The 27,763-nt window shown below is 37.7% G+C and overlaps 1 protein-coding gene across 2 annotated transcripts in view; it reads left to right on the top strand.

Moving 5' to 3' along the window:
- Window positions 1-27,763, top strand: part of ITGA4 (integrin subunit alpha 4) — an 86,057-nt gene that overhangs the window by 8,710 nt on the left and 49,584 nt on the right. The window contains exons 3-10 of one of the 2 annotated variants that reach the window (XR_002313005.2): window positions 13,655-13,761; window positions 13,857-13,986; window positions 16,243-16,310; window positions 17,598-17,727; window positions 19,295-19,380; window positions 20,001-20,055; window positions 20,156-20,293; window positions 24,319-24,430. Coding sequence is in view for 1 of the 2 variants with exons in the window: in XM_020888659.2 (XP_020744318.2) it covers window positions 13,655-13,761; window positions 13,857-13,986; window positions 16,243-16,310; window positions 17,598-17,727; window positions 19,295-19,380; window positions 20,001-20,063; window positions 20,156-20,293; window positions 24,319-24,430 (834 nt within the window). In the remaining variant the exon portion in view is untranslated. Of the gene's footprint in view, window positions 1-13,654; window positions 13,762-13,856; window positions 13,987-16,242; window positions 16,311-17,597; window positions 17,728-19,294; window positions 19,381-20,000; window positions 20,064-20,155; window positions 20,294-24,318; window positions 24,431-27,763 lie in introns of both variants that reach the window. The other variant, XM_020888659.2, reaches the window with a different exon arrangement.

Genomic DNA, 27,763 nt, shown 5'->3' with positions numbered 1-27,763 from the left:
CACACCCTCACTAGCATTGGTTATCTCTTGTCTTTTTGATAATAGCCATTCTAATAGATGTGAGGCGATAGCTCACTATGATTTTGATTTGCACTTCCCTGATGGTCAGTGATGCTGGGTCTGTTTTTATACAGCCCTGCTCCGTATTTTCTCTTATTTAGTAGGTTGCTTTTTCATTTTGTTTTGTTTTGTTTTTTTTTTTTTGCTTTTTCATTTTGTTGATGGTTTTCTTTACTGTGCAGAAACTTTGTAGTATGATGTAGTCTCACTTATTTATTTTTGCTTTTGTTGCTTTTGCTTCTGGAGTTAAATTTTAAAAATTATTACTCAGACCTTTGTCAAGGAGCTTGCAGAACTGAACCCTTAATCAGTGGGATCTGACATTATCTCCAGGTAGATAGTATTATAATTACAAGTTGGATTTCAGGACCCCTGCCTAGTGTCAGAGAATTTCTTGGTGCTGGTGTGGAAAAGCTTCACCCACACACGTTGGAGTTGGGTGCGGAATCCTTAGTAGGGCATTGGGAGTTTCCAGAGGTCCCCAGATGACTCCAGTGTTCATCCATGGTTAAGAACCATTGGAGAAGGAAAAAGAGCAAGGAAAATAGACTGAGGCAGAAAAGCCAAGGGGTAGCCAGGGAGTCAGGTCAATGTGGCGTTATGGAAGCTGAAGAATGGGAGATCTTGAGAAGAGGTGAGTGGTTGGCATGTCAAAAGAGGCCAAGAGGTCAAGCTACGTAAGAGCCTAGGAGGATTCTTTGGATTCAGAAACAACTGGTTTGTTAAGAACCTTGGAAAGACCTGTTTTAGTGGTAATGCCAGACTTCAGGGGGGTGAGGAGTGAGAAAATATTGGTGCCAGATATCAACTCTTCCTTAAAGGAAGAGTTCTTCCTCGGGTTCTCCTTCATTTATTAAATAAATGTTATCTATTACTTATGTTGCTACTTGGAATAGAAAGTTGGCCAAGATGGCTAAAGCCTTCAAAGAACTGTTACAGGAATAACAGGTAAACGGAGAAGTACTTATGAGAAATGTCACAAGCATAATGGTAGATATGTACAATGGGGAGAAGAAGCTGGATGATGACAGTAGTTTGGAATGATGGTCATGAGTAAATGAGTCAGTTCTGGCCAGTTTTGATGAGCACATGCTAGAGTCTCAATGAATGTGAAGTGGATGGGTACATTTCTGATTTGGATGGGGTCTTCTAGGATTTACTGTATATTTCAGCATTGTTTGCAGAGGTCTAGGCCAGTCTTGCATTCCAGACTCTGCTCAGTCACACTGGACAGTCTAAAGAATATGCACTCCTAAGACAGGAAGTCTAGAATGGACTGTCTTTAAAACTGGGGGAATTTTAATTTTAGGAGTAGTTGGCAATATCAAACTAGAATATGGAAGTGGACTTGCAGGGGACAGGACTGGGTCCAGTAATGCCATGTGTTGGCTCTGATGTCCTCAGTTTATCGCTAAGAGTTTTTAACAAATGATTAGTCATCTCTTTCATATAATTTATATGAAATACTGAAATTCACAATGAATTGTTCAGATATAGTAAGAGTATAGACATAGTTGTCAAATCTCTTTTGCTGGAAATATTTTGTGAAGTGGATTAGACATGTCCTTTTAAAATTATTTTCTAGGTAGAAGTCTCTTGTCAGTATCTACCCTCTTTGAAATCATTCTAGGTCTGTCTAACCTCAATGCTATGCTCTGTTCTCTTGGGACCATTTTTTTTAGTATTTATTAGGATATCATTACTTTTTCTGAAGATCATTGTTGTCTCTGCAACATCTTATCCCCCACTTTAAACTTTGAATGAAAAGTTGTCTTCTGTTGTCAGGAACCCCTCATCTCAGTCTGATTCTACACTGACTGGTAGAGAATGATGCCATGGACTCCCTGACTGATTTTTACTTTTCTCACGTATTTTTGAACTTATTATCACCCTGACCTCCTCCTCCATCCTACCCTGTGAATTCCAAAACCAGGCTCAGACGTCAGTATTGACCACTGAGCATTAAGTGCCCACAGGTTTCCCTGAGTCCTTTTCTGTTCACATTTTTATATTGTTTTTGTTTCAAAGAACAATAGTATCTATAATATTGTGATACTTTTTCAAATGAAATGGTACTTATATATTATTGATACTTTTTCAAATGACTCCTTAAGTCTAAGAGACTAATTGAAAACCATGGAAACAGAGAGTTGTTTTTCCTTATTTTCTAATGTTGGAAGTCAGTGTTAAAATATGTTATTATGAAACAGAATTAGAATAGGATTGTCAATAGTGCCAATATTTGGATTCATTCGCTGATTAATAGTGAAGTACTCATAGCAAATCACTGTAAAGTAGTATAGGATAGTGGATGACAGTGTAGGTTTGAATCTTTCCTTATCCCACTTTTAAGTTTAGTGACTTTGGGCAAGATGCTTATTCTCCCTTTCTTTCAGCTTCTCCATCTATAAAATTGGGATAACGATAATCATACCCACCTTTAAGGGATATAAGGAAAATTAAATGACTTAATACATATGTTCACATATATTAAAAGTGTGCCTATTACATGGGAAGCATTTAATAAGTGTTATTTAGTATATAAATAATAGTTATTGTAAGACAACATTCCCTCTTTACATTACACTTGGCAGGTATATCAGTCACTGTACATCTTTCTGCTCTACTTAGTAAGAAGACTTGTATAGGTTTTCTATAGGAATGTGAAGAAGTTTGGACCAAAGACACTTGGAGGAAAACCCTTATCTGAGATTCAGGCTTACAAGCAGAATGGTTTTCTAGGGCTCAGAAGTCTAGTATGACTCAGGATCAACCCAGATTTATAAAACTGCAACCATCAGGCTTGACTCTGCTGCCTGAATGCATTCACCTCTGGGTGGAACTCTTCCTAAATACAACAAAGTAAAATAAATAAAATTATAAAATAAAAACTATAATTAAAATAAAATGACCTAGAAGACTGGAATAGCTGTTTTTTTCAGGCCTATGATTATAGGAACTGTTACTCATATAAATTGAGCATGATTATCCGTCATGATCAGATTTTTATTACTAAGAACATGACACTTAAAGATACATCAAGAATTGTTTCTAATTTTGATACTTAATTTGATATTTTGATCCTTGATCACCACTAGATGAGTTGGTGGAAATGCTTTCGGAAGTTTAATACTTTCATGTCCCATATCTCCTCTAAAACTGGAGTGTTTTATGTTTCATCACTCAGTTATTGTTATGGCTGTTAAATTCATGAACATCACTGTTACCTTTTAGAAACATCACCACCACATTTTATTAGATGTGTGGGAAAAGCACACAGTTTAATATAATAAACATAATCTAATGTGTTCAGTAATAATTTTGATAAGAAATAAAAACCAGGGGCCCTTTGGCTTAAAGAGCTGAAGGGATGCTGCTGATCCAACCTCACAGCACCGTGAGCTCCCTCTGCTGGCGTGTCCCCATCAATGCAATGTGGGTACTCTGGGGAGTGGAAGCGTTGACCACATTTAATGAACACCTACTAGGTGCCAGAAAGTCTTGTATGCACAGGCATACGTTTTCTGTAATTTTTATAACCCTCCAATGGTAGACCTTGTATTCTGGTCACATTTGAATTGGCATGTTTGCTTTTAATCCTATATGTCTTTCTGTATTCTGTTTCACTCAGTAATGGTTGCTTCTACAAATAGATTTATTGAATGAATGACTCTTTATAGAACATAGAACAAGAGTCATTTGTTTTTCGGGATTATTTGAGAAAAATTTAGAGTGGAAGAGTTTGAAATATATAGGACTAATCTTTCAATAGACTAGAACTTCATGTTAAAAAAAACTAATTGGTGGAGTTAAGGTCTTTTACTATTTCTCTAAAACTTGAAAATTATGTCATGGTTTGAAAGATCAGATCAATATGTGTGTTGTCTTAGTATCCAGAAGACAAGTTTGAGAGCCCCAATCAAATGTCTGAATTGATTAAGCCAGTAACACAGGCAGATAAACCAAATGTCATTGCATCCAAAAGTCCCAAGCTGCCCTGCCCACAATGTGTCACTCAAGCTGTCAAAAGGCTACAGAAAGACCTTTGAGTCTGGTCTTACCACTTACTCATTCCTCAGTGGAAATGCCAAAGCACTGAGAATTGATCTAAACTGAGGAAAAGATCAGGGTTAAGATAGGGACCAAGAAAGTGACATTTTTTATGAACCCTAGAAAGTTGACTAGAAATTTTACACATTTTCAGCTGGCAGAAAAGATTAGAAAATGAAATTTATTCAGATAATTCATACATTTGAAATATTTGTACAGTTCTATTGTATATACTCCAGATTAGTAGAAAGTAACTACCTTGAGATCTTCAATTACTAAAAGTTTTAAAAAATTCTTTTCCATTATGTTGTAGTGCATGATATTGAATATAATATGCTATACAGTAGGACCTTATTGTTTATCTCTTTTATGTATAATAGTTTGTACCTATATCTGCTGATCCCAGTCTTTTAATTTATCCTTCTCTACTTTTTTCCCTTTGGTAACTATGAATTTGTTTTCTATGTCTGTAAGTCTGTTTTTGTTTTGTAAATACATTCATTCGAATCATATTTTAGATTCTGCATATACTTGATATCACATATTTGTCTTTGATTTACTTCACTTGATGTAATAATCTCGAGGGCCATCCATGTTGCTGCAAATGGCAGGATTTCATTCTAAAATTTCTTATGCTTGATTCTAATCTTTTCCATTTACTGGCCCCATGAATTTGGGCAAATCTCTTTGGGTAAAATCTCTTTACTTTTTTAAGATTCTATTTCTCTACCTGTAAAATGAGATTGTTAACACAGTCCTCCATTGCTGCTGTGAGAATTAATGAATTGAATGTGTGTGCTAAGAGCTCACTGACAGCTCAGTTCAGTTCAGTCGCTCAGTCGTGTCCGACTCTTTGTGACCCCATGAATCGCAGGACGCCAGGCCTCCCTGTCCATCACCAACTCCTGGAGTTTACCCAAACCCATGTCCATTGAGTCAGTGATGCCATCCAACCATCTCATCCTCTGTCATCCCCTTCTCCTCCTGCCCTCAATCTTTCCCAGCATCAGGGTCTTTTCCAATGAGTCAGCTCTTCACATCAGGTGGCCAAAGTATTGGAGTTTCAGCTTCAACATCAGTCCTTCCAATGAACACCCAGGACTGAACTCCTTTAGGATGGACTGGTTGGATCTCTTTGCAGTCCATGGGACTCTCAAGAGTCTTCTCCAACACCGTAGTTCAAAAGCATCAATTTTTCAGCACTCAGCTTTCTTCACCATCCAACTCTCACATCCATACATGACTACTGGAAAAACCATAGCCTTGACTAGACGGACCTTTGTTGGCAAAGTAATGTCTCTGCTTTTTAATATGCTGTCTAGGTTGGTCACTGACAGTGATATGCCACAAATATGTTATGGAGGAGGATATATGCCGTGACATATGTGTACCTTAATCATATCTTTAGCTTAATCCTTAATAATGTCAACATCAACTATTTTTTGCCTGCTTTCTCTGCCGGGCTCTGGCCCAAGCCCTTCACACATCCCTCATTTACTCCCCACAGTCCTTGCAGAATCCCTCTGAGACAGCCATCTCTGGACGCCCACCTAATTCTTAGTCCTAAAGCATCCTACTCACATATCGCACTTTGTAAAGATCTTCAAACCTGCAAACATTGTTTTTCTTCAGACCATCTGTTACTATCTTAAGACTTAAGAGACTAATGTTTTGGAAGAGAAGTAGGGGAGAATAGTAGGAAGAAAGAAGACCTCCCCAAAGTCTAGATCCCTGAATAGTGAACATTTTGCAGTTGTAGCCTCTGGTGGTGGTCTTCAGTCGCTCAGTTGTGTCTGACTCTTTGTGACCCCACGGACTGCAGCACCCAGGCTCCCTGGTCATTCACGATCTCCCAGAGTTTGCTCAGATTCATGTCCATCGAGTCAGTGATGCTCTCTACCCATCTCATCCTCTGCCCGCTTCTCCTGCTTTCAGTCTTTCCCAGCATCAGGGTCTTTTCTAATGAGTCGGCTCTTCAAATCAGGTGGCCAAAGTATTAGAACTTCAGCATCAGTCCTTCCAATGAATATTCAGGGTTGATTTCCTTTAGGATTGACTGATTTAATCTCATTGCTGTCCAAGGGTCTCTCAAGAGTCCAACCTCTAGTACCCTCTAGTGGAGTATTTTGTGGTGGAAAAGGTGGGTATTAGAATTCCCTCCCTCAGCAAATATTTTGCTCCTGCCTCCTGCATGTAAGGCCCTGTTCTGTGCTGTGGAAATGCCACAGTCAATGAAATAGTCAATCTTCCCCCATCAAGTGACAGTCAAGAGCAAATATCTAGTCTCCCAGTCTCTGTCATATTTTGTCACCTCAAACATTGGCACTAAAATAGATGACATGAAAAACAGCAAAAAAAAAAAAAAAATGGAGGGAATGAATGGCAAATATTTTTCCTGATTGGCTTTGTACTAATATCCTTTGTATCCATCTATCAAAATCACAACTTATTCACATTTATATACTCATGTACATACTAAAACAAAATCAGTAAGTGGAAATGAAAACCAAATAGTAAGCATACATCTTTGTATTTGCTTTCCCAAATACAAATTGAAAGAGGAAAAATACGAAAGATGGACTTAATTTTTAGAATAAGGAGTATGGTTTTCATGTGGCTTTGTTTTTTTTTTTTTTTAATGTCTACTGGGAAAATGCACTCAACTGTGCTAAGAATTAGTCATTCTGGTTGTATAAAAGCATGGAAAATTATCACATATTAATTTCTACCAACCTCGTTTATGTTAAACCATGTAAAGTACATTTTTCAAATTATGAAGCTGATTTGATTTACTAAGAGTTTAGATCAGTAATGTATGAGCTGAATTGAAAACCAGATTATAAATCATTTCAGTATGACATTTGGATAAAATATAAAGATCATCTGCATTTATTTATGATGTTCTGTCAGGGAAATTCATGAGACTTAACTTTCTCATGACAACTCTCATAATCATCATTTCTGACCAAATTATAAATACTGTATTTACACGTGAAAAAAATTGGCTTAATATTTGATATACTATTTCAATGTCTAATTGAAACCAAGGAGAGCAAAAAGATATTACTATTATTTTCTAAATGGAGTAGTTTCTTTTCAAATATTGTATAACACAGGAAATGGCAAAACCATGTATAATGCAGAGCAGTTGCTCACAAGTCCAGATGCACGCTACCATTACCTGGGGAACTGTGTGAAAAATTCTGAAGTCTGAATCTCGATCTGGGCACATCAGATCTGAGCCAGAGAGTGGGACCAGGTGTCAGCATTTGTTCGAAACTCCCCCAGCTGATCTTGATAGCCAGTCAGAGCTGAGAATTACGTGAAAAGGCGTGGCCTCCAGTGCACAGAGGTGAAGGAAATGCTCTTGAGAGACTCAGAGCATAAGCTGGTGATGTGGTCTAACCCCTCTGTCAAGATTCTGTAAGCACTGCCGAAGCAGAGGGCGAAAGTTGCTCAAAATTAAGAAGAGACCCAGCTCAGTAGTGGAGATTTATAAGCTGTTCTTCCAGCTGATTTTGTCTTGTTACCAGGGCTGAAAGTAGCTCAAGATTATTGTTGCTGTTGGGTGCTGCCTGTGACAGAAGCAGTGGTAGGAAGTAGAGAGAAGAAACTCATGTAAGCGGGAGTCTGTGTGTTTGTTCATTTTCTAAGTTTGTGACTCTTAAGTATGAGAGTCTGAGCAGTGATGACACTGTGATGTCCCCTGGGAGAGCTAAAACTAAACCAGAAAGGATGGGAAGGGGCGTAATCTGTGGACCTAGAAAGCAGTTAATGAGATAGGAGTCGCTCTAGTCTCTATTTTAAAGTCAACAAATAAGAGAACTCAGCTGAGAAACAGATGATGATTCACTGTTTTTCTGTATAAAAACTTCTGGGCCATTTTCAGTGCACGTTCAATGCATGAAGCCGGGCACTCAAAGCCAGTGCCCTGGGACGACCCAGAGGGATGGGGTAGGGAGGGTCTTGGGAGGGGGGTTCAGGATGGGGGGGTACATTGCACCCATGGATGATGCGTGTGGATGTGTGGCAGGGGCCACCACAGTGTGGTGAAGTGATGCTCCTCCAATGAAAATAAGTATGTTAATCAAAAAAAACTTTGGAGGCATTTTCATGCTATTTACATGGCATTTTGTGGTTTTAAACTATATGTTTATTGCATGCATAGTACTATAGGTTTTTTAACTTTGTGGTGGCATCTCTAGAACAGGAAACTTGTGTCTAAATATTGGCTGTAATCTTAATGGAACTGTTCATTAAATATACTGCATTTTAAAGTAGTATAAATACATTATAGCATCAACATATTATAAAGAGATAATACATTGTGACCTCTGTTCCCTCCTGTCTTTAATTTCCCTCCTGCATAATTGCTTCATAAACTGAATGCTGACTAATTTTAGAAAGACATTGGTATTTTCAGAGAAGATACTTTATTGGAGTGTCTTTTGGGATGTTGTTTTTCAGTTGCTCAATTATGTCCAACTCTTTGCAACTCCATGGACTGAAGCATGCCAGGCTTCCCTGTCCTTCACTATCTCCTGGAGTTTGCCCAGACTCATGTCCATAGAGTCCATGATGCCATCCAACCATCTCATCCTCTGTCGTCCCCTTCTCCTCCTGCCCTCAGTCTTTCCCAGCATTCAGGTCTCTTCTAATGAGTCAGCTCTTTGCATCAGGTGGCCGAAATACTGGCGCTTCAGCATCAATGTGTTTATGTGTGTGTGTTAGTTGCTCAGTGGTGTCTGACTCTTTGCGACCCCATGGACTGTAGCTCACCAGGCTCCACTGTCCATGGAATTCTCCAGACAAGAATATAGGAGTGAGTTGCTATTACGTTCTCCAGGAGATCTTCCCAACCCAGGGATCAAACCCAGCTCTCCCACATTGCAGGTAGATTCTTTACCATCTGAGCCACAAGGGGGAGCCCTCAGCATCAGTCTCTCTAATGAATATTCAAGATTGATTTCCTTTGGGATTGACTGGTCTCGTCTCCTTGCTATTCAAGGGAATCTCAAGAGTCTTCTCCAGCACCACAGTTCGAAAACCTCAATTCTTCAGTGCTCAGCCTTCTTTATGGTCCAGCTTTCACATCAGTACATCAGTTCAGTTCACTCAGTCGTTCGTGTCCAACTCTTTGCTGGATCATTGAAAAAGCAAGAGTTCCAGAAAAAACATCTATTTCTGCTTTATTGACTACGCCAAAGCCTTTGACTGTGTGGATCACAATAAACTGTGGAAAATTCTGAAAGAGATGGGAATACCAGACCACCTGACGTGCCTCTTGAGAAATCTGTATGCAGGTCAGGAAGCAACAGTTAGAACCGGACATGGAACAGACTGGTTCCAAATAGGAAAAAGAGTATGTCAAGGCTGTATATTGTCACCCTGCTTATTTAACTTATATGCAGAGTACGTCATGAGAAACGCTGGACTGGATGAAGCACAAGCTGGAATCAAGTTTGCCAGGAGAAATATCAATAACCTCAGATATGCAGATGACACCACCCTTATGGCAGAAAGTGAAGAACTAAAGAGCCTTTTGATGAAAGTGAAAGAGGAGAGTGAAAAAGTTGGCTTAAAGCTCAGCATTCAGAAAACTAAGATCGTGGCATCCAGCCCCATCACTTCATGGCAAATAGATGGAGAAACAGTGGAAACAGTGGCTGACTTCATTTTGGGGGGCTCCAAAATCACTGCAGATGGTGATTGCAGCCATGAAATTAAAAGACGCTACTCCTTGAAAGTTATGACCAACCTAGACAGCATATTAAAAAGCAGAGACATTACTTCATCAACAAAGGTCCATGGCATGCTGCATTTCATGGGGTTGCAAAGAGTCAGACATGACTGAGCATTTGAGCTGAACTGAACTTTGCGACCCTATGGGCTATAGCACGCCAGGCTTCCCTGTCCATCACCAACTCCTGAAGCATGGTCAAACTCATGTCTGTTGAGTCAATGATGCCATCCAACCATCTCATCCTCTGTTATTCCCTTCTCCTCCTGCCTTCAATCTTTCCCAGCATCAGGGTCTTTTCAAACGAATCAGTTCTTCCCATCAAGTGGACAAGGTATTGGAGTTTTAGCTTCAGCATCAGTCCTTTCAATGAATATTCAGGACTGGTTTCCTTTAGGATTGAGTGGTTGGATCTCCTTGCAGTCCATGGGACTCTGAAGAGTCTTCTCTAACAGCACAACTCAAAAGCATCAATTCTTTGGCACTCAGTTTTCTTTATGGTCCAACTCTCGTATCCATATATGACTACTGGAAAAACTATAGCTTTGACTATATGGAACTTTGTTGGAAAACTGATGTCTCTGCTTTTTAATGTGCTGTCTAGGTTTGTCATAGCTTTTCTTCCAAGGAGCAAGTGTCTCTTAAATTCATGACTGCATTCACCATCTGCAGTGATTTTGGAGCCCAAGAAAATAAAGTCTGTCACTGTTTCCATTCTTTCCCCATCTGTTTGCCATGAAGTGATGGGACTGGATGCCATGATCTTAGTTTTTTGAATGTTAAGTTTTAACCCAGCTTTTTCACTCTCCTCTTTCAAATTCATCAAGAGGCTCTTTAGTTCCTCTTTGCTTTCTGCCATTAGGGTGTCATCTGCATATCTGAAATTATTAGTATTTCTCCCAGAAATCTTGAGTCCAGCTTGGGCTTCATCCAGCCCAGAATTTTGCATGATGTACTCTGCACGCAAGTTAAATAAGCAGGGTGACGATATACAGTCTTGACATACTCCTTTCCCAATTTGGAACCAGTCCATTTTTCCATGTTCAGTTCTAACTGTTGCTTCTCGACCTGCATACATGTTTCTCAGGAGGCAGGTAAGGTGGTCTGGTAATTCCATCTCTTCAAGAATTTTCCACAGTTTGTGGTGATCCACCCAGTCAAAGGCTTTAGTTGTAGTCAATGAAGTAGATGTAGATGTTTTTCTGGGACTCTCTTGCTTTTTCTTTGATCCCCCAGATGTTGGCAATTTGATCTCTGGTTCCTCTGATTTTCTAAATCCAGCTGGTACATCTGGAAGTTCTTGGTTCATCTACTGTTGAAGCCTAATTTGAAGAATTTTGAGCATTTCCTTGCTAGCATGTGAAATGAGCACAATTGTGTGGCAGTTTAGGTTTTCTTTGGCATTGCCCTTCTTTGGGATTGGAGTGAAAACAGACTTTTTCCAGTCCTGTGGCCACTGCTGAGTTTTCTAAATTTGCTGGCATGCGTGCAGCCCTTCAACGGCGTCATGTTTCAGAATTTGAAATGGCTCAGCTGGAATTCCGTGACCTCCGCTAGTTTTGTTTGTAGTAATGCTTCCTAAGGCCCGCTTGACTTCACACTCCAGAATGTCTGGCTCTAGGTGAGTGATCACACCATCATGTTTATCCAGGTAATGAGGAACTTTTTTGTCCAGTTCTTCTGTGTGTTCTTGCCACCACAACTTCGAGTTCATGAATCCACCATTTATCTTCTATTTTTGACATTAATTTAAAAAAATAAGTTTTAGTAAAAAGTCAAACATTTGTATCATAATGAAAATTAAAATTTCTTGTTTGTTATGCTTTCACTTTCTTTCAATTACATGGGCATAATGTAGCCATAGTAACAACTTTCTTTGTTAGACGTGACCCACACAATGCTACAGTATAATTGTCTTTCTCTCCTTCTCTCCCCCTTGTCCCTTTGCTTTATTAACTTGAATAGAGAAACCTTATGCTTCCATTCTTGATCAAGGTTTAGGCTGCAGGAATATCTCTTTTCCATTCCAAGTTGTTGTTTAGTCGCTAAGTCATCTCTGACTCTTTTGCAATGCTATGGACTGTAGCCCACCAGGTTCCTCCGACCAGGGAATTTCCCAGGCCAGAATAGTGGAGTGGGTTGCCATTTCCTCCTCCAGGAGATCTTCCCCAACGCAGGGTTGAGCCCATGTCTCCTGCATTAGCTGGCAGACTGTTACTGAGCCTCCTGGGGAGCCCATTCCAAGCAGCCATTGCTAATCAAGCCGAGCCTTGTTTTTCCAGACTTATCCTTAGTCGTCTTCCTCTGTCTCACGCTCTTGGCAGGCACTACCAGGAGGTGGGAATTGACATTACTGTTCTGCAAGAAACTTGGCCAAAAAAAGATGAGCCATATAGCATAGCAGTGGTGTTCCAGATCATGAAAAACACCTGGGGTAGTCAGGGCCTCACTTGGACCTATGAACTCAGTCTCCAGAGAAGGGGCTAAGAAACTTCAGTTTAGCTATGTCAGAGGGTTGGTTTGTCCTGAACTTCATGGTAGAGAATAAACAAATGTGTAAAATGTATACACAAATATCTTTCCACACGCTTTAAATTCTCTCTTACCCAGGAGACTTACTGCAAATAATTTCACTTTCCGATACTACATAATCTGTGTAAGTATTCTGAGTTTGCCCAGGAAGCTTTATCTAGGGGTTAAGATGATAGGTGCCTAATGATTTAGAGTATGGCACCTATCAATGAATGAAATTTGGTACTAAAATTAAGTTTAAAAACCCAAGTTCCATGTCTTTATCCAATCAAATTGATGCAAATGTATTTATCTGCCTTTGGAATTAAGTTCAAGTGGAATGGACCTGTCACATTGCAATTGAAGTGTGTGGAAATAGGCAGCAAAAGGAATCTTAATATGCTGCATGTTATTCTCCCTCAAAACCAGTTTCTTGAAATCACAGTTAATATGGGATCCCAGCCATAAAGCAAAGAAGTTATTTTAACAAAATAAGAAAAAAGTCACTGGGAATATCACTTTTTTTTTTTACGTTTTAGAAGTATTACTTATGTATAATATTTTATTTTTGGCTTTCTGGCTCTTCATGTCTTTGTTTCAAAGTGCCTTCTGAAGTTTTTTCTATACTAAGATAATCCAGTTTTTCAAAGTCCTTTTTCTTTGTTGAAAATATCACAGTTCCACTAACTGTAAACCATAGGGCAGTTTGTTTAAAATGTAGGCATTATTAGTATGTTAATTATATACAGCTGCTTCCCACAGTCATCATCTTCCAGCTTCAACAAAGTGTGACTTAAATGTTGAGGACCTTATTGTAGGTCCTTCTATTCTTAGTGTCTCAATACTTGAAACATTTTAGAAAGTGCTCTGGTAATGTTGCTTGCATTGCTAGTAAATGATCAGAACAAAGGTGCACGTTCTTTGCCAAGCATTACATAATGCAGTTAAACTTGCAACAACCCATGTTGGTTTAAACTGGTTTCCCCTCTCTTAGTCATGCTGGTTAGCTGTCTCCTATATCAAGGCCATCTCTTCCTGGTATTACCAATCAGAGGTCTTTTCTACAAACAAAAGTCACAGTGAGAGAGCAATTATGTTAGCACAGAGTAACTCGTGGTTACCCCCACAATGTGCACCGGATATATGATGACAGGGAAGCAGGGAAAGACGGTATTCCACTGAAGCTGGAGGAAAGAACACTGGGGATAGGCATGCATGCTTGTTTTCTCTGTTCTTGTAGAATAACATTGTTTTCAAGATAACTGCTCATAAAATTATTTTCCAATGCTGTAGGTAGCCCTTTTGGAGATCCTTGTGGAAAGACTTGCTTGGAAGAAAGAGATAATCAATGGCTGGGGGTCACGCTTTCCAGACAGCCTGGAGAAAATGGTTCCATTGTGGTAGGTTGCTGGGATAGTTCCCTGATCACATCGTGAAACCAGATACCCTGCGTGTGACTTTCACATCATTTGGTCTATTTTTATGTTTTATTCAGACTTGTGGACATAGATGGAAAAATATATTTTACATAAGGACTGAGTCTAAGCTCCCCACGGGTGTTTGCTATGGAATGCCTTCTGATTTACGGACAGAACTGAGTAAAAGAATAGCTCCATGTTATCAAGGTAAGGTATGGTTTTGATATTAACTGGATCAAGATAAATATGTGAATGTCTTTCATTTTTTTTTTTTTTTAATTTTGGATACTTGGGTTAGCCGTGGGAGGATCTTTGAAAATAGCTATGTTCGCTTTAATGTCTCATATTATTATTTCCCTTTTCTTTTTTTTTAAATCCAATTGCAGTTTCAATTTTCAGAAATGAACTGTGAGATAGTAAAAGACAGGGAAGCCTGGTATGCTACAGCCCATGGGGTCACAAAGAGTCAGACACGACTGAGCGACTGAACAACAACTGTGTTTTTTTGGAGCTAGGAATTCTGAAAACTATTTGTTTGAATAGTTCTAGCATCTAGTTGATAATTTTCCACTTTAGCATTAAATATATTCTCAATTAAATAAAATTATGAAATAGATTGAAAAATCTGATCAGAAGGAAGAAAATTGTTTCTTGCTTTAACTTCCAACAAGATTCAGAAAAATTTGAAATATAATTGTGGGCAGATCTTTTCCACTCACTATGTCTTTTTTTTTCCCTTGAATTCACTTACTTTCTTTGCAACTGCAAGGAATTGGTAATGTAAGTTTAAAAGGTCTTTCCCGTAAAAATTTTAGGTCATAGTGCATACAGAGCCAGGAAATAAACTGAAACAGCAGTTGGAGGTGAATGTTAACAGGGCACTGAAGAAATGATACCTGCAACAGAACTAAAGTTCTGAAAATGTGTCTTCAGAAAGAATATATGTGAATGCCAGTTTCCAGTTTTTTTTAACCAAAATGATTACCTCAGCGTCCAAAGGAAATTTCTATTACTTGACAAAACTTTGAGCAATAGCCAAATTGCATTGATTCTATTAATGCTGGACTCTTTCATGCCTGGAATTTGACATCATAGCAAAGGTTATATCATCTGTGTTCCTAATTTGTCTTTGAATGCCAAGAAGATTAAAGGTGGATTTTAATTTCTTAGTTGCAGTAAAACTTACTCGAGCTATTATCCCATTTTTCCTAATAGTTTATGGTTAACATTTTAAAATATTTCACAGTTGGGGCATTTCTCTCTGATTGACTGTGGAGGCCCTCATGGTCTTTTGAGATCTTCCAGTCTCTCTATAATGCAGACTGGCCAGCCGGAATCATAATCTCCAGTCCAGACGAGGCCTTTCCCCTTGCTGATTTCACTTTCCTTCGAAATCAAGTGCACAGAAGTGGGATGATAGGAATTAGCTGTATAGGCTGAAGAAATCTGTTTTGACAGTCTAGTAGAGATGCAAGTTAAAGATACCCTTCAACTGCAGCATCCGTCCTCATCTAGCTGGCCCCATGGCTGGTGCTTTTAACTGACCTAGCAACCACTTCTGACTGTTCTCATCATCTGAGATAATGCACTTGAATGCTTCATGTGCTGCAATTCTTGTCCTGCTGCTGGCTGATTCCTTCATTAAATGCTGGTGCCTCTGTTGGTGTAGATTTTGGTCCCGTACATTTTTTCATGTGTTTTCTGGATAACTTTATGCAAGGGTTGATAATGTCCATGGATGACAATGTGCACTCCTACAAATATATATATATATACTTAGCCACATCCTATGGGGGGAAAAAACCATGATGGCAGAAACCTAAGACAACTAAAAATTAAACTTAAAAAATATATAGGAGCATAGAAAATAGAAAAAGGAATTAAAAAACATGACAAGGAGTGGTAATTATAAATGACTTAGCAATTTATTTAACATTTCTGGTTAGCAAAACCCAAACAAATACATGGCACTCTGTTTTCATAGAGTTTTGCTTATGTCAGTTCCACAGGAAAAGCAAGCTCTGTGCCCATGGTAAGTTTCACAAAGCACGCATTTGTGGGGGCTTTGTAAGAGGAGACCCTCCATCTCCATGCAGATTTTGACTTTACTGTTTTCAGCTGGGCAAAATCTAGGAAGCCTACTTTAAATGGAAGCCTAGACTTGGAAGCCATGAATCCTATCTCTGTCTTAGATGCTCATCTGACAACTTTTTGTATATCGTTTGTTCTTCCCCTGAAAAAGAGACTGCATAAATATCTCTATTGCTATTTCATAGGGATATTTTGAAGATCAACATGGAAGAGATTTGTGGCCTTAAAGTTTACTACTTGCTAAGTTTTAAAATAATGCTATTGTAAAAGATCTTAAAAGGCATACTTATAAGAATTTATACATAAACGAATTATGCAGATTTTGTCTTTATTTTAAAATGAAATCTTAATTGTTTTTCTACTTTATTTTAGATTTTGTGAAACAGTTTGGAGAGAATTTTGCATCATGTCAAGCTGGAATTTCTAGTTTTTACACAGAGGTAATAGTCCAAAAATAGCTGCTATAGATGCTTACATATAGAATTTTAATTCTTCTGAAGACTTAGAAGACTAATATTATGCTTTGAAATAAAGATTGAGTAATACTCAAATAATATATCTCTTAAATTTGAGTATATTACAACTTAATTTTTACCACTTGATATTCAGCCCATAGGTATTGATAAAATAGCAATATTTAGATGGCTGTGTCACCCAAGACCAATTAAAAGTCTACACTAAAGAAAGTTACTTTCATTAAGGATTTAACAGAAATCAAAAAAATAGACATAGTCATTTGTTAATTTAAGCACTGAAAATAGCTAAGTATGTTATTTTTAGTTACTAATTGGGGTGGAGCATATAAGTTAACATTTTTCATTAGAAGTATGAGAATTGGGAGATTTAAGAACTTGATAATATACTCTTAAATAAGATATGTTCCCAGACTATTATTTTCTTTCTAACACTGTCACATAGACAGCTGTACTCGACTCCTAAACCTCCCACTTTCTCTGAGTAACCCCTTATGAAGTGATGAATGCTTTCTAAATCTATGTAGCCAGGCTGTATCAAACTATAGGTTAATAATTTTCATAAATATTGCCTAGTGTGGAAAAATAATAATGCTTTCTTCCTTACTTTATGTTTAAATTGACCTCTTTTTTCAAAGTTTGGATCGTTTAGGAAATTTAGAAATGTCAAATAGATTTAATTGCTGAAAGTTTTCATATTTCACCAGACAAATATGTCTACTCATTCCAATCTTCCCTCTGTTTCCTTTTTCTGAATTCCTACGTTTATCATCAAATATGTCCCAATTCCTTTTGAGTTATATTTTTCCAAGCTAACATTATTAAGGAACTTAGTCATTGAGTTTTTGCAAATTGAAATAAATTAAGTCCATTTTTTACTCTTTGGCAGCCCATGATTATCTCTGTAATGAGCACTAATGAATTACCCAGATATGATTTACTTTAATAGAAACCACATTGCCTTTTTCCCCACAGCTTACTCTAGTGTTCAGTGATTCTGCCTTTGATTGTAAAGTCCAGTAATGAGTGTGAAGTGAGAGTTTCGGCATTTCTTCTCTGAAATTCTCATTTTAGGTGAAAATTCACTAGCTAGCTTCTCTGGCTTTTTCGGGCATCCTCTTAAACTCATTAAATGCTTATATTTCAGAAATTTATGAAAATTATTTTTGTCACTGTTTAATGTATGTATATGGAGGAGGTTTCGAGTGGTGAGATTACACTTTTAAATGATGATAAATTTTCTTTTTCTTGCAGGATGTAATTGTGATGGGGGCTCCGGGATCGTTCTATTGGACTGGCTCTCTGTTTGTGTACAATATGACTACAAATAAATACAAGGCTTTCCTAGACAAACACAACCAAGTAAAATTCGGAAGTTATTTAGGTACTGTAAAAATCGACAAACTTGAATTATCACTGCCTTACAGATACTAGTAATTATAAATAAGGGAAATTATATCTTCAAAAGATCAAAATGGCCAGTAGCAACTAAAAAGCCATTTCAGAAACTGCCTCTTTAAGGCTATAGTCTATGAAACTTTAGTTAACTTAATATTTTACATATGTCACTATTATCATCCATATATAATTCTTAGATTGGAACTCCTGGTTTAATTTATTCTTTTGCAGTAAATCACTTGTTAAGTTTATATTTTTATGCAGTCAACTTATTATTATAAAGGTAGCATCTGTTGAATGCCTGCCATCTCTTAGGAGCTTTTGTAAATATTCTACATGAATAACTCATTTAATCATGTGAATAAGTAAATACAGTTTCCTTAAGGACCAGTTGAAAATCAATGGAACTGAGAACAGCATTGTGGATGAATGGGTATCACTGTGAAGAGTATGGGTCTAAAAACATCTCATTGACCTTTGCCTCATAAGCTCTTAGAATATTTCCCAGGGCACAACTATTTTTATCCTCCTTATTATTTAATAAGTCAGCAGTAGGATAATCTATAGTCCTTATTTTTATAGAAAGTTAAGATCTTTTTCTGGCATTAATTCCCTTGTTGTAGTAAAAGAAATGCTTTTCCTATAGCTACTTAGGATATATAGATTTGTTTAAACCTGCTTTAATTGTAAACAGCCTATACTCAGAAATAATTATAATAAGAAAAAGCAAGATTTTCCCCGTCTTCAAACAGAAAAAATTTAGTTAAAAACAAAGGAAGTCCATTTACAATTCAGCATTTACTTGTTGAAGGGTGAAGGATATGCTGAAGCATTATAAACAATGTAACAGTTTGTATCTTTTATCACATAGTAAAATAAGAATATTTTACCTTTTCTGTAGTCATACAATTTTATCATAATAGAAAGATTTCAGGCAAGAAAAGTTGAAGTTTAGAAAGATTTTTTTACATGAAGTTCAAAATATTATATTTTACACTAAAGTTTCTGTTGTAATCTTAAGTTACACTAAAGTTTCTGTTGTAATTTTAGAAACTAGCATGTCCTGACACTGCAGAGACTAACAAACCATGTTTAAAGATGCTAGCTTCAGTTTCTAAGGTTTAAAAATATAAGCCATATTGGTGGTGGTTTAATTGCTAAGTTGTGTCCGACACTTTGTGACCCCATGGACCGCAGCTCACCAGGCTCCTCTGTCCATGGGATTCTCCAGAGAGCATACTGGAGTGGGTTGCCATTTCCTTCTCCAGGGGATCTTTCCCACTCAAGAATCGAACCCAGGTCTTCTGTATTGTAGGCAGATTCTTTCCCAACTGAGCTACATATTAACATACATATTAATAATTGCTTAGAGCATATGATAACCAATTTTGAGTATTGCTATGCTAAATATTCTTAAAACTCTAGTCATTTTGAATTCAGTCTTAAAATTTAATTCTGAATGGATTTATGATTAATTCTTTAAGTGGATTTATGACAATGAATTTCACCCATTCCAAATGACAATTCTCACACCTCCATCCATTTTCTTGAAGGATACTCAGTTGGAGCTGGTCATTTTCGGAGTCCGCACACTACCGAGGTAGTTGGAGGAGCCCCTCAACATGAACAGATTGGTAAAGTAAGAATTACATTTTTAGAATTTATTCTTTCAAAATGGTTCAAATAGATTGCATGAGAGAATAAGATGTTAAAGGATGATCTGCAGAATTTCTCAGCAGTGAAGCTAGAAATGATGAGCACTGTACATTTAGTGGTAAGATTGGTGAAAGTCATGTGGCTTTTAGATAAAATTGAACAGAAAAGCTTTCAGGAAGATTACACAAGTTAAATGAGGCTCTTATGAGTAACTGTTTCTGAGATGGAATTTTCTCAAGATTCCAAGGAATACATTTATGGTTTACAAGTTTATAGCTGAAGAGAAATTGAGGCAGCTACATTCCTGGTACAGTTGTGGTAAGACTAGAAAGAACAAAATGTTACTTCTCTTTCTAGTTTTTGTTACATTATTACATGAACCTCACTTTGAAAATTGAGACAAACAACATTTCCTGTGTTCTCTCTGAAGGAACAGTAGGATTGTTCCTGAGAGTTTGGTTCCCTAAATCTTTCGTATCACTCTGAAAAGAATTTTTTAAAAAGATATTTGAGCAATTACAAATTATGAAAATTAATGTTTTGAATGAAACGCTTTTAATGTGAGGATCATCTAATCTTTCCTAATTCTTTTTCCCATTGCAGGCATACATATTCAGCATTGATGCAAGAGAGCTAAATATCTTACATGAAATGAAAGGTAAAAAGGTAATATGTCTCTAACTTTGGTATCACTGAGGGCTTTGGTGAGTAACTCTTGCTTTTTTCTCAATGACTGGATCTGGTTTGCCTTGGAGCAGCTTGGGTCTTATTTTGGAGCATCTGTCTGTGCCGTGGACCTCAATGCAGATGGCTTCTCAGACCTGCTTGTGGGAGCACCCATGCAGAGCACCATCAGGGAAGAAGGAAGAGTATTTGTGTACATCAACTCTGGTTCTGTAAGTCTGATCGTGCGCAACTTGGAAGCTCTTTATGGAATTTTAACCATAACTGTTGTTCTACTTACTCCAAAGTTCTGAGACTATAAATTTTTTAGGCTTACTCTACTGATGGAAGTAAAAATTGTGATATTATACTAATGCTTTAAAAATGAAATGGGACGTCATGATGAATGGGCTGCTGCCCCATTTTGATATCTTGAAAGTACGAGATCAGTTGTCTGGAGTTTCTCTGTACACAGCTTGTATGTGTTTACTCAGGGAGTTGCAGTTTCTTCCAGCTGCATTGTGCAACTCTGATTTGAAAGAATGACTTTTATATGGCCCTAAAAATGTGGATGTCCTAATAGTTTGACGGTGAATATCCCCATATAATTTGGTAATTATAAAACACTACTAGACATAGAAGATAAAGTATGAACTGTTTTTAATTTCTTGATTTGAAAACAATTGAAAACAAGATGTGTTCTGATAAGATATTAATTTACTCAATTCATATAGATTATATTCCTGATAAGAATGTAAAACTGGCATAGTTTATTCCAAAGCAGATGTAGTAGTTGTAGAAATAACTGTTTACTTGCTTATGATTGAGTTTTCAATTCTAGGGGTATTTTGGAGTAGAATCTGACCGCTTGACAATTCAATTTAGGGAACTCTGCTGGCTTTATCTTGCCAGTCTGTCTTCTTGACATCAAATCAAAAGAAAGAATTGATAAGGCCTGAATGGGGTCTTCTTGGCCTATATCTTTGATTTAAGAGCAATAACAGGTTTGTGAGAAAATTAGTGCATTACTTAAGTCACAGTATTTTTAATTAACAAAATCTGTTTCTGGGAGGTATTTTGTTTAATCAGTGATTTGAGAGCATTTAATAAACATGCATATTAAGCACTATACTAAACTCATTACAATTTAAGAGAGAAAATAGTCTTATAAAGCTGAGAGATCCTTTAAGTTCCAAATATAGAGGAGGAAAGTCACTTATGCACTGGCATATCCTAGACTGTTTAAACCTAAATTGAATAGTAAAGCAGTATCATCTGTGAAGTGATCATTTGTTATCTCATTAATAGTGAAATCAGGAGTTACTTTTTCTTGTATAGATATTTCATATTTTTCCTATCAATTAATGGTCTCTGTAATAGAAGCCACATCCTGATTTTACATACTTTTATTTCTTTTTACAACTAAAGTTTTTGAAAACAGTTTAAACAGTGGTATAGATACCTAGCATAAGGCAATAAAGAACCAATTTTTCCCATTGAAATCTTCAGCATTTCCAATATGAAAAACAGATAAAAGTGAAGTGCCTTTGTTTAAAGGGCAAGGGAGGAGTTCTCCCATTAGACTACCCTCTTGTTCACTCTTCACTTCTACACCACTCAATAGAGGTATTGAATACTGGGGTTGATTTCATCATTGATTTCCACTATTAAAACCTCTGTGATAAGTTATTCTTCCTTTATTGCCTTCCAACTTCTTGTTCCTAACTGTGAAAAGACAATAACTACTACTTGACATTCAGTTTAGTTCATTTCAGTCGCTCAGTCATGTCTGACTCTTTGCAACCCCATGGACTGCAGCACGCCAGACTTCCCTGTCCATCACTAACTCCTGGAGCTTGCTCAAACTCATGTCTGTCGAGTCAGTGATGCCATTCAACCATCTCATCCTCTGCTGCCCCCTTCTCCTCCTGCCTTCAGTCTTTCTCAGCATCAGGGTCTTTTCTAATGAGTCAGTTCTTCGCATCAGGAAGCCAAAGTATTGGAGTTTCAGCTTTAGCATCAGTCCTTCCAATGAGTATTTAGGACTGATTTCCTTTACAATTGACTGGTTTGGATCTCCTTGCCGTCCAAGGGACTCTCAAGAATCTTCTCCAACACCACAGTTCGAAAGCATCAGTTCTTCAGCACTCAGCTTTCTTTATGGTCCAACTTTTACATCCATACATGACTACTGGGAAAACTGTAGCTTTGACTAGATGGACCTTTGTCACCAAGGTAACGTCTCTGCTTTTTAATATACTGTCTGGGTTTGTCATAGCTTTTCTCCCAAGGAGTAATAGTCTTTTAATTTCATGTCTACATTTGCCATCTGCAATGATTTTGGAGCCCATGAAAATAGTCTGTCACTGTTTCCATTGTTTCCCCATCTATTTGCCGTGAAGTGATGGGACCAGATGTCATGATCTTCGATTTTTGAATGTTGAGTTTTAAGCCAGCTTTTTCACTCTCCTCTTTCACTTTCATGAAGAGGCTCTTTAGTTCCTCTTCACTTTCTGCCATAAGGGTGGTGTCATCTGCATATCTGAGGTTATTGATATTTATTGGTGTGGTTTGCTATTGTCTGTCTGTTCTTTTATTGGCGTGTAGACACTGTGTGCAGAGGAATCGGCTGTTTTATTTACACCTATTTCCTCAGGGCTTGAAAGAATCCTGGACAAGTTAGGTGCTCAGTAATTGTTTTTGAGTGAACTGAAGAAAGGATGATACTTGAGTGAATGCTGGCTTCTACTTCTGCTGAAAGAGCTCTCAGGGGTCCTAGTGAACTCTTGGTCGCCGTTCTGTGACTGGAGAACACTTGAAGAAGAGTGATCACTCGTTCTTTAAACTCTCCCCCTGAAACTCAGTGCCTTATCTACTCATCCTCTCTGGAGCCTCTTATGCCTTCTGCTCTTTAAATTGGGTATTTCTCTATGAACGAAACAAGAATCAAATTTTTTTAGCTGGAAAATAAAAGGTGAAGGGCACTTCACAAGGGAAGAATATGTGTGTGCTATGGAAATGATGAACAGACTTGTTTGAGAAGTTAAAAGATCTATGATGAGTTGTGCATGGTTTTTTTTTTTGTTTTGTTTTTTTTTTAACATAGGGAGTGACATGATCAGAGTTTGGAAAGAGATCTGGCAGCTGTTATTGCCACAACTTCTACTAAAACATTGTGGTGGTGGTGATTTAGTCGTTAAGTCGTGTCTGACCTTACGACCCAATGGACTATAGCCCTCCATGTTCCTCTGTCCATGGGGTTTCCCAGGCAAGAATACTGCCATTTCCTTCTCCAAGGAATCTTCCCAACCCAGGGATTAAACCCAAGTCTCTTGCATCTCCTGCACTGGGCAGGCAGATTCTTTACCTACTGAGCCACCAGGGAAATCCACTGAAACATTATTTCATGTCTAATAACTCAGTTTCCAAAATCAGAGACAGCAGTTGACCAACTCCTACCACAGTGCTGCTGGAAACATATTCCCAAGGCCAGTCAGTCATGTCGCTCCTCAACTCAGAAACCTTCAGTAGCTCTGTCTGGTTTTCTAAGTTGAGAGTAAATTTCTGCCAGCGTTCAAAGTCCCACCCCATAAAACTCCAGTCTTACTCTTTTTGTCTTATTCATTTGCACATACTGGTCATTAGCCAAGTAAGCCAAGGTAGCCAAGTTCTTGCAATTTGTATTTTTCTGGTCAGTTTCCTTATGTATCAAAACTTTGCCCATTCTTTGGTAGCCACCTTGACAACCCCTCCTTTATGAAACCTCTGCTGGCTCTCACAGTCAGCATGCTCTCTTTGCTTGCTGATATTGCAAAGCAGTACCTCTTAGTCATTTACATGCTTGTGCGATGCCTTCCCTTCACTGGGGGCTTCTTCAGGGAAGGGAGTGTCTTACACAGTTATTGCCTTGTCCTCTTTCACTCATCCATCCTTTGTACAGTGCATTGCCTTTATTAGGAACTCACTAAATATTTGCTCAATTGAATTATCAAAATAATTTATTGCATTTTCAAAGCTAGGGATCATGAGTTTGACATTTTTTTCTGTCCTCTGAGCTCTAATCATACTATTATATGTGTTGACATACTTGATAAATATTTATTGAATTGAACTGAGATGTGTGTACTGAAGCTCAGACTAGTTTGTCCAACCTGTTTGAAGCATTAAGAAAAAAATCCATGTCCAATTACAATAGTAAATCATGTGTCAAGTTGTCAGAGAGTGTTGTAATGACAGTTTTCTCCCTGTTTCTATCTAGGGAGCAGTAATGAACGAAATGGAAACAGAGCTCATTGGAAGTGACAAATATGCTGCAAGATTCGGGGAATCTATAGTCAATCTTGGCGACATTGATAATGATGGCTTTGAAGGTAATTAAAATTATTTAATTTGGTACTTGATTTCCACTTTTAAAAATGGGACATGGGAGAGAATATAATCGGAGTTTCATGCTGTTTGCCTTTCTATAAAATATGGAGGCAGACTGGTATACTAAGTTTTTTTTCCTTTTAGTGTTATACCCAATTTCTTCTCAGTTGTCAACTATCCCTTCAACAAAGAGTGATATTCAACATACCTCATTTCATTGATTCTAAGGCACCATTGGTGCTAGTGGTAAAGAATCCATCTGCCAGTGCAGGAGATTTAAGAGATAACAGGTTCCATCCCTGGGTTGGGAAGATTCCCCCAGAGGAGGAAATGGCAACCCACTCCACTATGCTTGCCTGGAGAGTCTCATGGACAGAGGAGTTTGGAGGGCTGCAGTCCAGAGGGTCTCAAAGAGTCAGACGTGACTGAAGTGACAGCACAAGGCACCTTTGATTATAAGTTGTTTTAAGTCATTATTTTATGTGCCCCTAAGAAATGGTGCCTCTTAAACTGTGACTCACTATTTTCCTATTTTAAGAAGACTGCTGATTTCAGAAATGTGAAAATGTGGAAGAAAATGTGTATCACAGACTCATCGGATCATATATTTAACCATCAGTATAGTTAGACATGGATAAAACCCAGCAGAGGCTAGCTGCAGGGCTTTAGCCAGGCTCTGAAAGCCCCTTACTGTGCCAAGCTTTCCTTGTTCAGGTTGTCCTGTTGTGGGGAAAGGGGGGCTGATGGTGGGAGGTTGGGGATCCCAGGAGAGAATCCTGAGTGGTAGGAAGGGAGAAACGGGCAGACTCGAAGACAGTGGCTGTTTGCCACCTGAGAGGGATGCATTTCAGTAATGGGATGGATGGTCTCATCAGCTCTGTGACTGTTGCCGAGGCAGCAGTTGTGCTGTTGAAGGATCTGTCTCTACCAGCCTTCTCTCTTAAAATATGCTTACTTCAATCTAGTTCTACATGGTTGACTACATCTATTAAAACTGTGCCTGCAATAATGAATGGGTTTGAAAGGAGAGTGTATAATTTCTGGAGTTCAGCAAATAAGTATTTGATATTTTCAAGGCTCAGAATTATCTTCTAGAAATGGTTTTTGGCAATTGGTATCTGGTAGAAGTAGGTCAAAACTTACTTGTATACTGGGCATAATTGAGGAAGTGCTGTAAATGCTCACTTTTTATCTTGTTTTGCCTAAATGCTTCATTCTACTTTAAATATTTAAAATGTTATTCTACAAGGAGAATGCTAGTTGGCTATTGAAAATATGCTTCCAATGAGCTCTCTTGAATGTGAAATAGTATAATTTGGTCTACAGATGCCATTTCTAGATTTTACTATTTTTTAAACAAAAGGAGACAAAAGTATGTGTATATATCTTTGTGGTTATGATTACACATTAAATTTTACATTAAAATATCTATAAAATGTTAAGATGGATATCACATTTCACAATTAATCAAAAATTCTGTGATGTCTATTGAGGACTTAGTTTTTGTCAGTTGTACCATGCCAGCTATAGAGTATGTGCCATAATGAATGTAAATGAAGGAAATAGTGGCACACTTTTTTCAGTTTTACATTCAAATGGAATATCAGATAAAGACATGAAAAAATTGCTTCCACATCCTGTTTTAATTGACAGATCTGAAGAAAGATAGTCACTATTTTGATTGAACATATTTGTGCATGTTCACATGAGGAATGTTTTTGGTAGTATCTAAATGTCAGTAGTGAACTTGAATTATTCTTATAAACAGACTGAGTTATAAAAATGTGATGGATAGCAGGCAGTTTCCCTTATCAAAGTCACTCCAGTACTTGGGAAAATCCAAGACAATTTTCTAGTTATGTGAAGGACAGGCAGAAAACGTGTTGTCCAAGAGACTTAGAAAGGGGGAATTTAGAGGAAATCTTCAGGGCACAATGCAGTATTTAGTGAATATGAGAACCCTGGGTTTCATACAGAACTTTGTGTCTTGGAGTCCTCAGCATGCATCTTCTAAATTCTATATGCATGGAAGATTATTATTCAAATGAATGTTTTCAGTATTCCAGCATATTTTGTGCTATTTATAATTTCATATACAGTTCACAACATATTTACATCCAGTGGCCATATTAATTCTGATTCATTTTAGTGCCTGTTTATAATACCATATATCTTTTACTAATTCAGTTTTTTCTTCTAGTTTTATTGAGATATAGTTGCATATATCATTGAATAAGTTTAAGGTATACAACATAATGATTTGATATATGTGTATTGCAAAATGCTTACCACAACATTTAGTTACCATCTATCACCTCACATTGGAGAAGGAAATGGCAACCCACTCCAGTATTCTTGCCTGGAGAATCCCAGGGATGGAGGAGCCTGGTGGGCTGCTGTCTATGGGGTCGCACAGAGTCAGACACGACTGAAGCAACTTAGCAGCAGCATCACCTCACATAGTTACAAATTTTTTTCCTTGTGATGAGAACTTTTAAGATCAACTCTCTTAACACCTCCCAAATATACAATACAGTATTGCCAGCTACAGTCACCATGTTGTATATCCCCAAGACTTAACTGATCTTCTAACTGCCAGTTTGTATTTTTTGACCGCCTTTACCCAGTTACCCTACTCTCCATCCTCTCTCTGACAAACAACAATCTGATCTTGTTTCTATGTGGTTTTTTTTCCCCTCTAATTCCACATATGAGTGAGATTACACAGTATTTGTCTTTGTCTGTCTGACTTACTTAGCATAATGCCCTCAAGGCCCATCCATGTTGTTACAAATGACAGAATCTCCTTCTTTTTTATGACTGAAGAGCATTTCTGTTTTGCCCATGGGTATGTGTTTTCTGCATTTTAGATGCTAGCCAAGACCATGTTGGCTTGGAAGTAGGCTGAGTGTGTTCTAGCTCTTCACTGAGGTCTTTAATTCCATCCTACCATATCTGCCTGGGTGAGCCAGCCAGGCATCTGTCTTTTATTTTTTCATTATGTGCTTCCCTCTTCTTTTTCCCCCGTCTTCTAACTTAGTTTATTTTTCTGGGATATGAGTGAAGTCACTTCATGTTCACGACAGAGTACGTGGGATTGTGTAGAAAAGAGAGGAGAACCCTACCTGTTTCTTTGCCTTCCACCTCCAGTCTTAGACGCAGATCAAACTTCTGGTCCTTTTACTGTGCACAGTTGTAATGACCTCAGTTATTTGGCATTCATGACATCACTTTTTTTTCTTCAAAAGGAAAAAATTAGAATTTATTGGAATATATTTCCTGTGTCCTTAGAAAAACAAAACAAGCTATTTTCTCAGATGATAATCGAACAATTT

This window comes from Odocoileus virginianus, chromosome 13 (assembly GCF_023699985.2).
Source record: "Odocoileus virginianus isolate 20LAN1187 ecotype Illinois chromosome 13, Ovbor_1.2, whole genome shotgun sequence".
Taxonomy (NCBI): Eukaryota; Metazoa; Chordata; class Mammalia; order Artiodactyla; family Cervidae; genus Odocoileus; species Odocoileus virginianus.
Note: the sequence above shows the minus strand (reverse complement) of the source record. Positions and strands in the feature narration are given on the sequence as shown.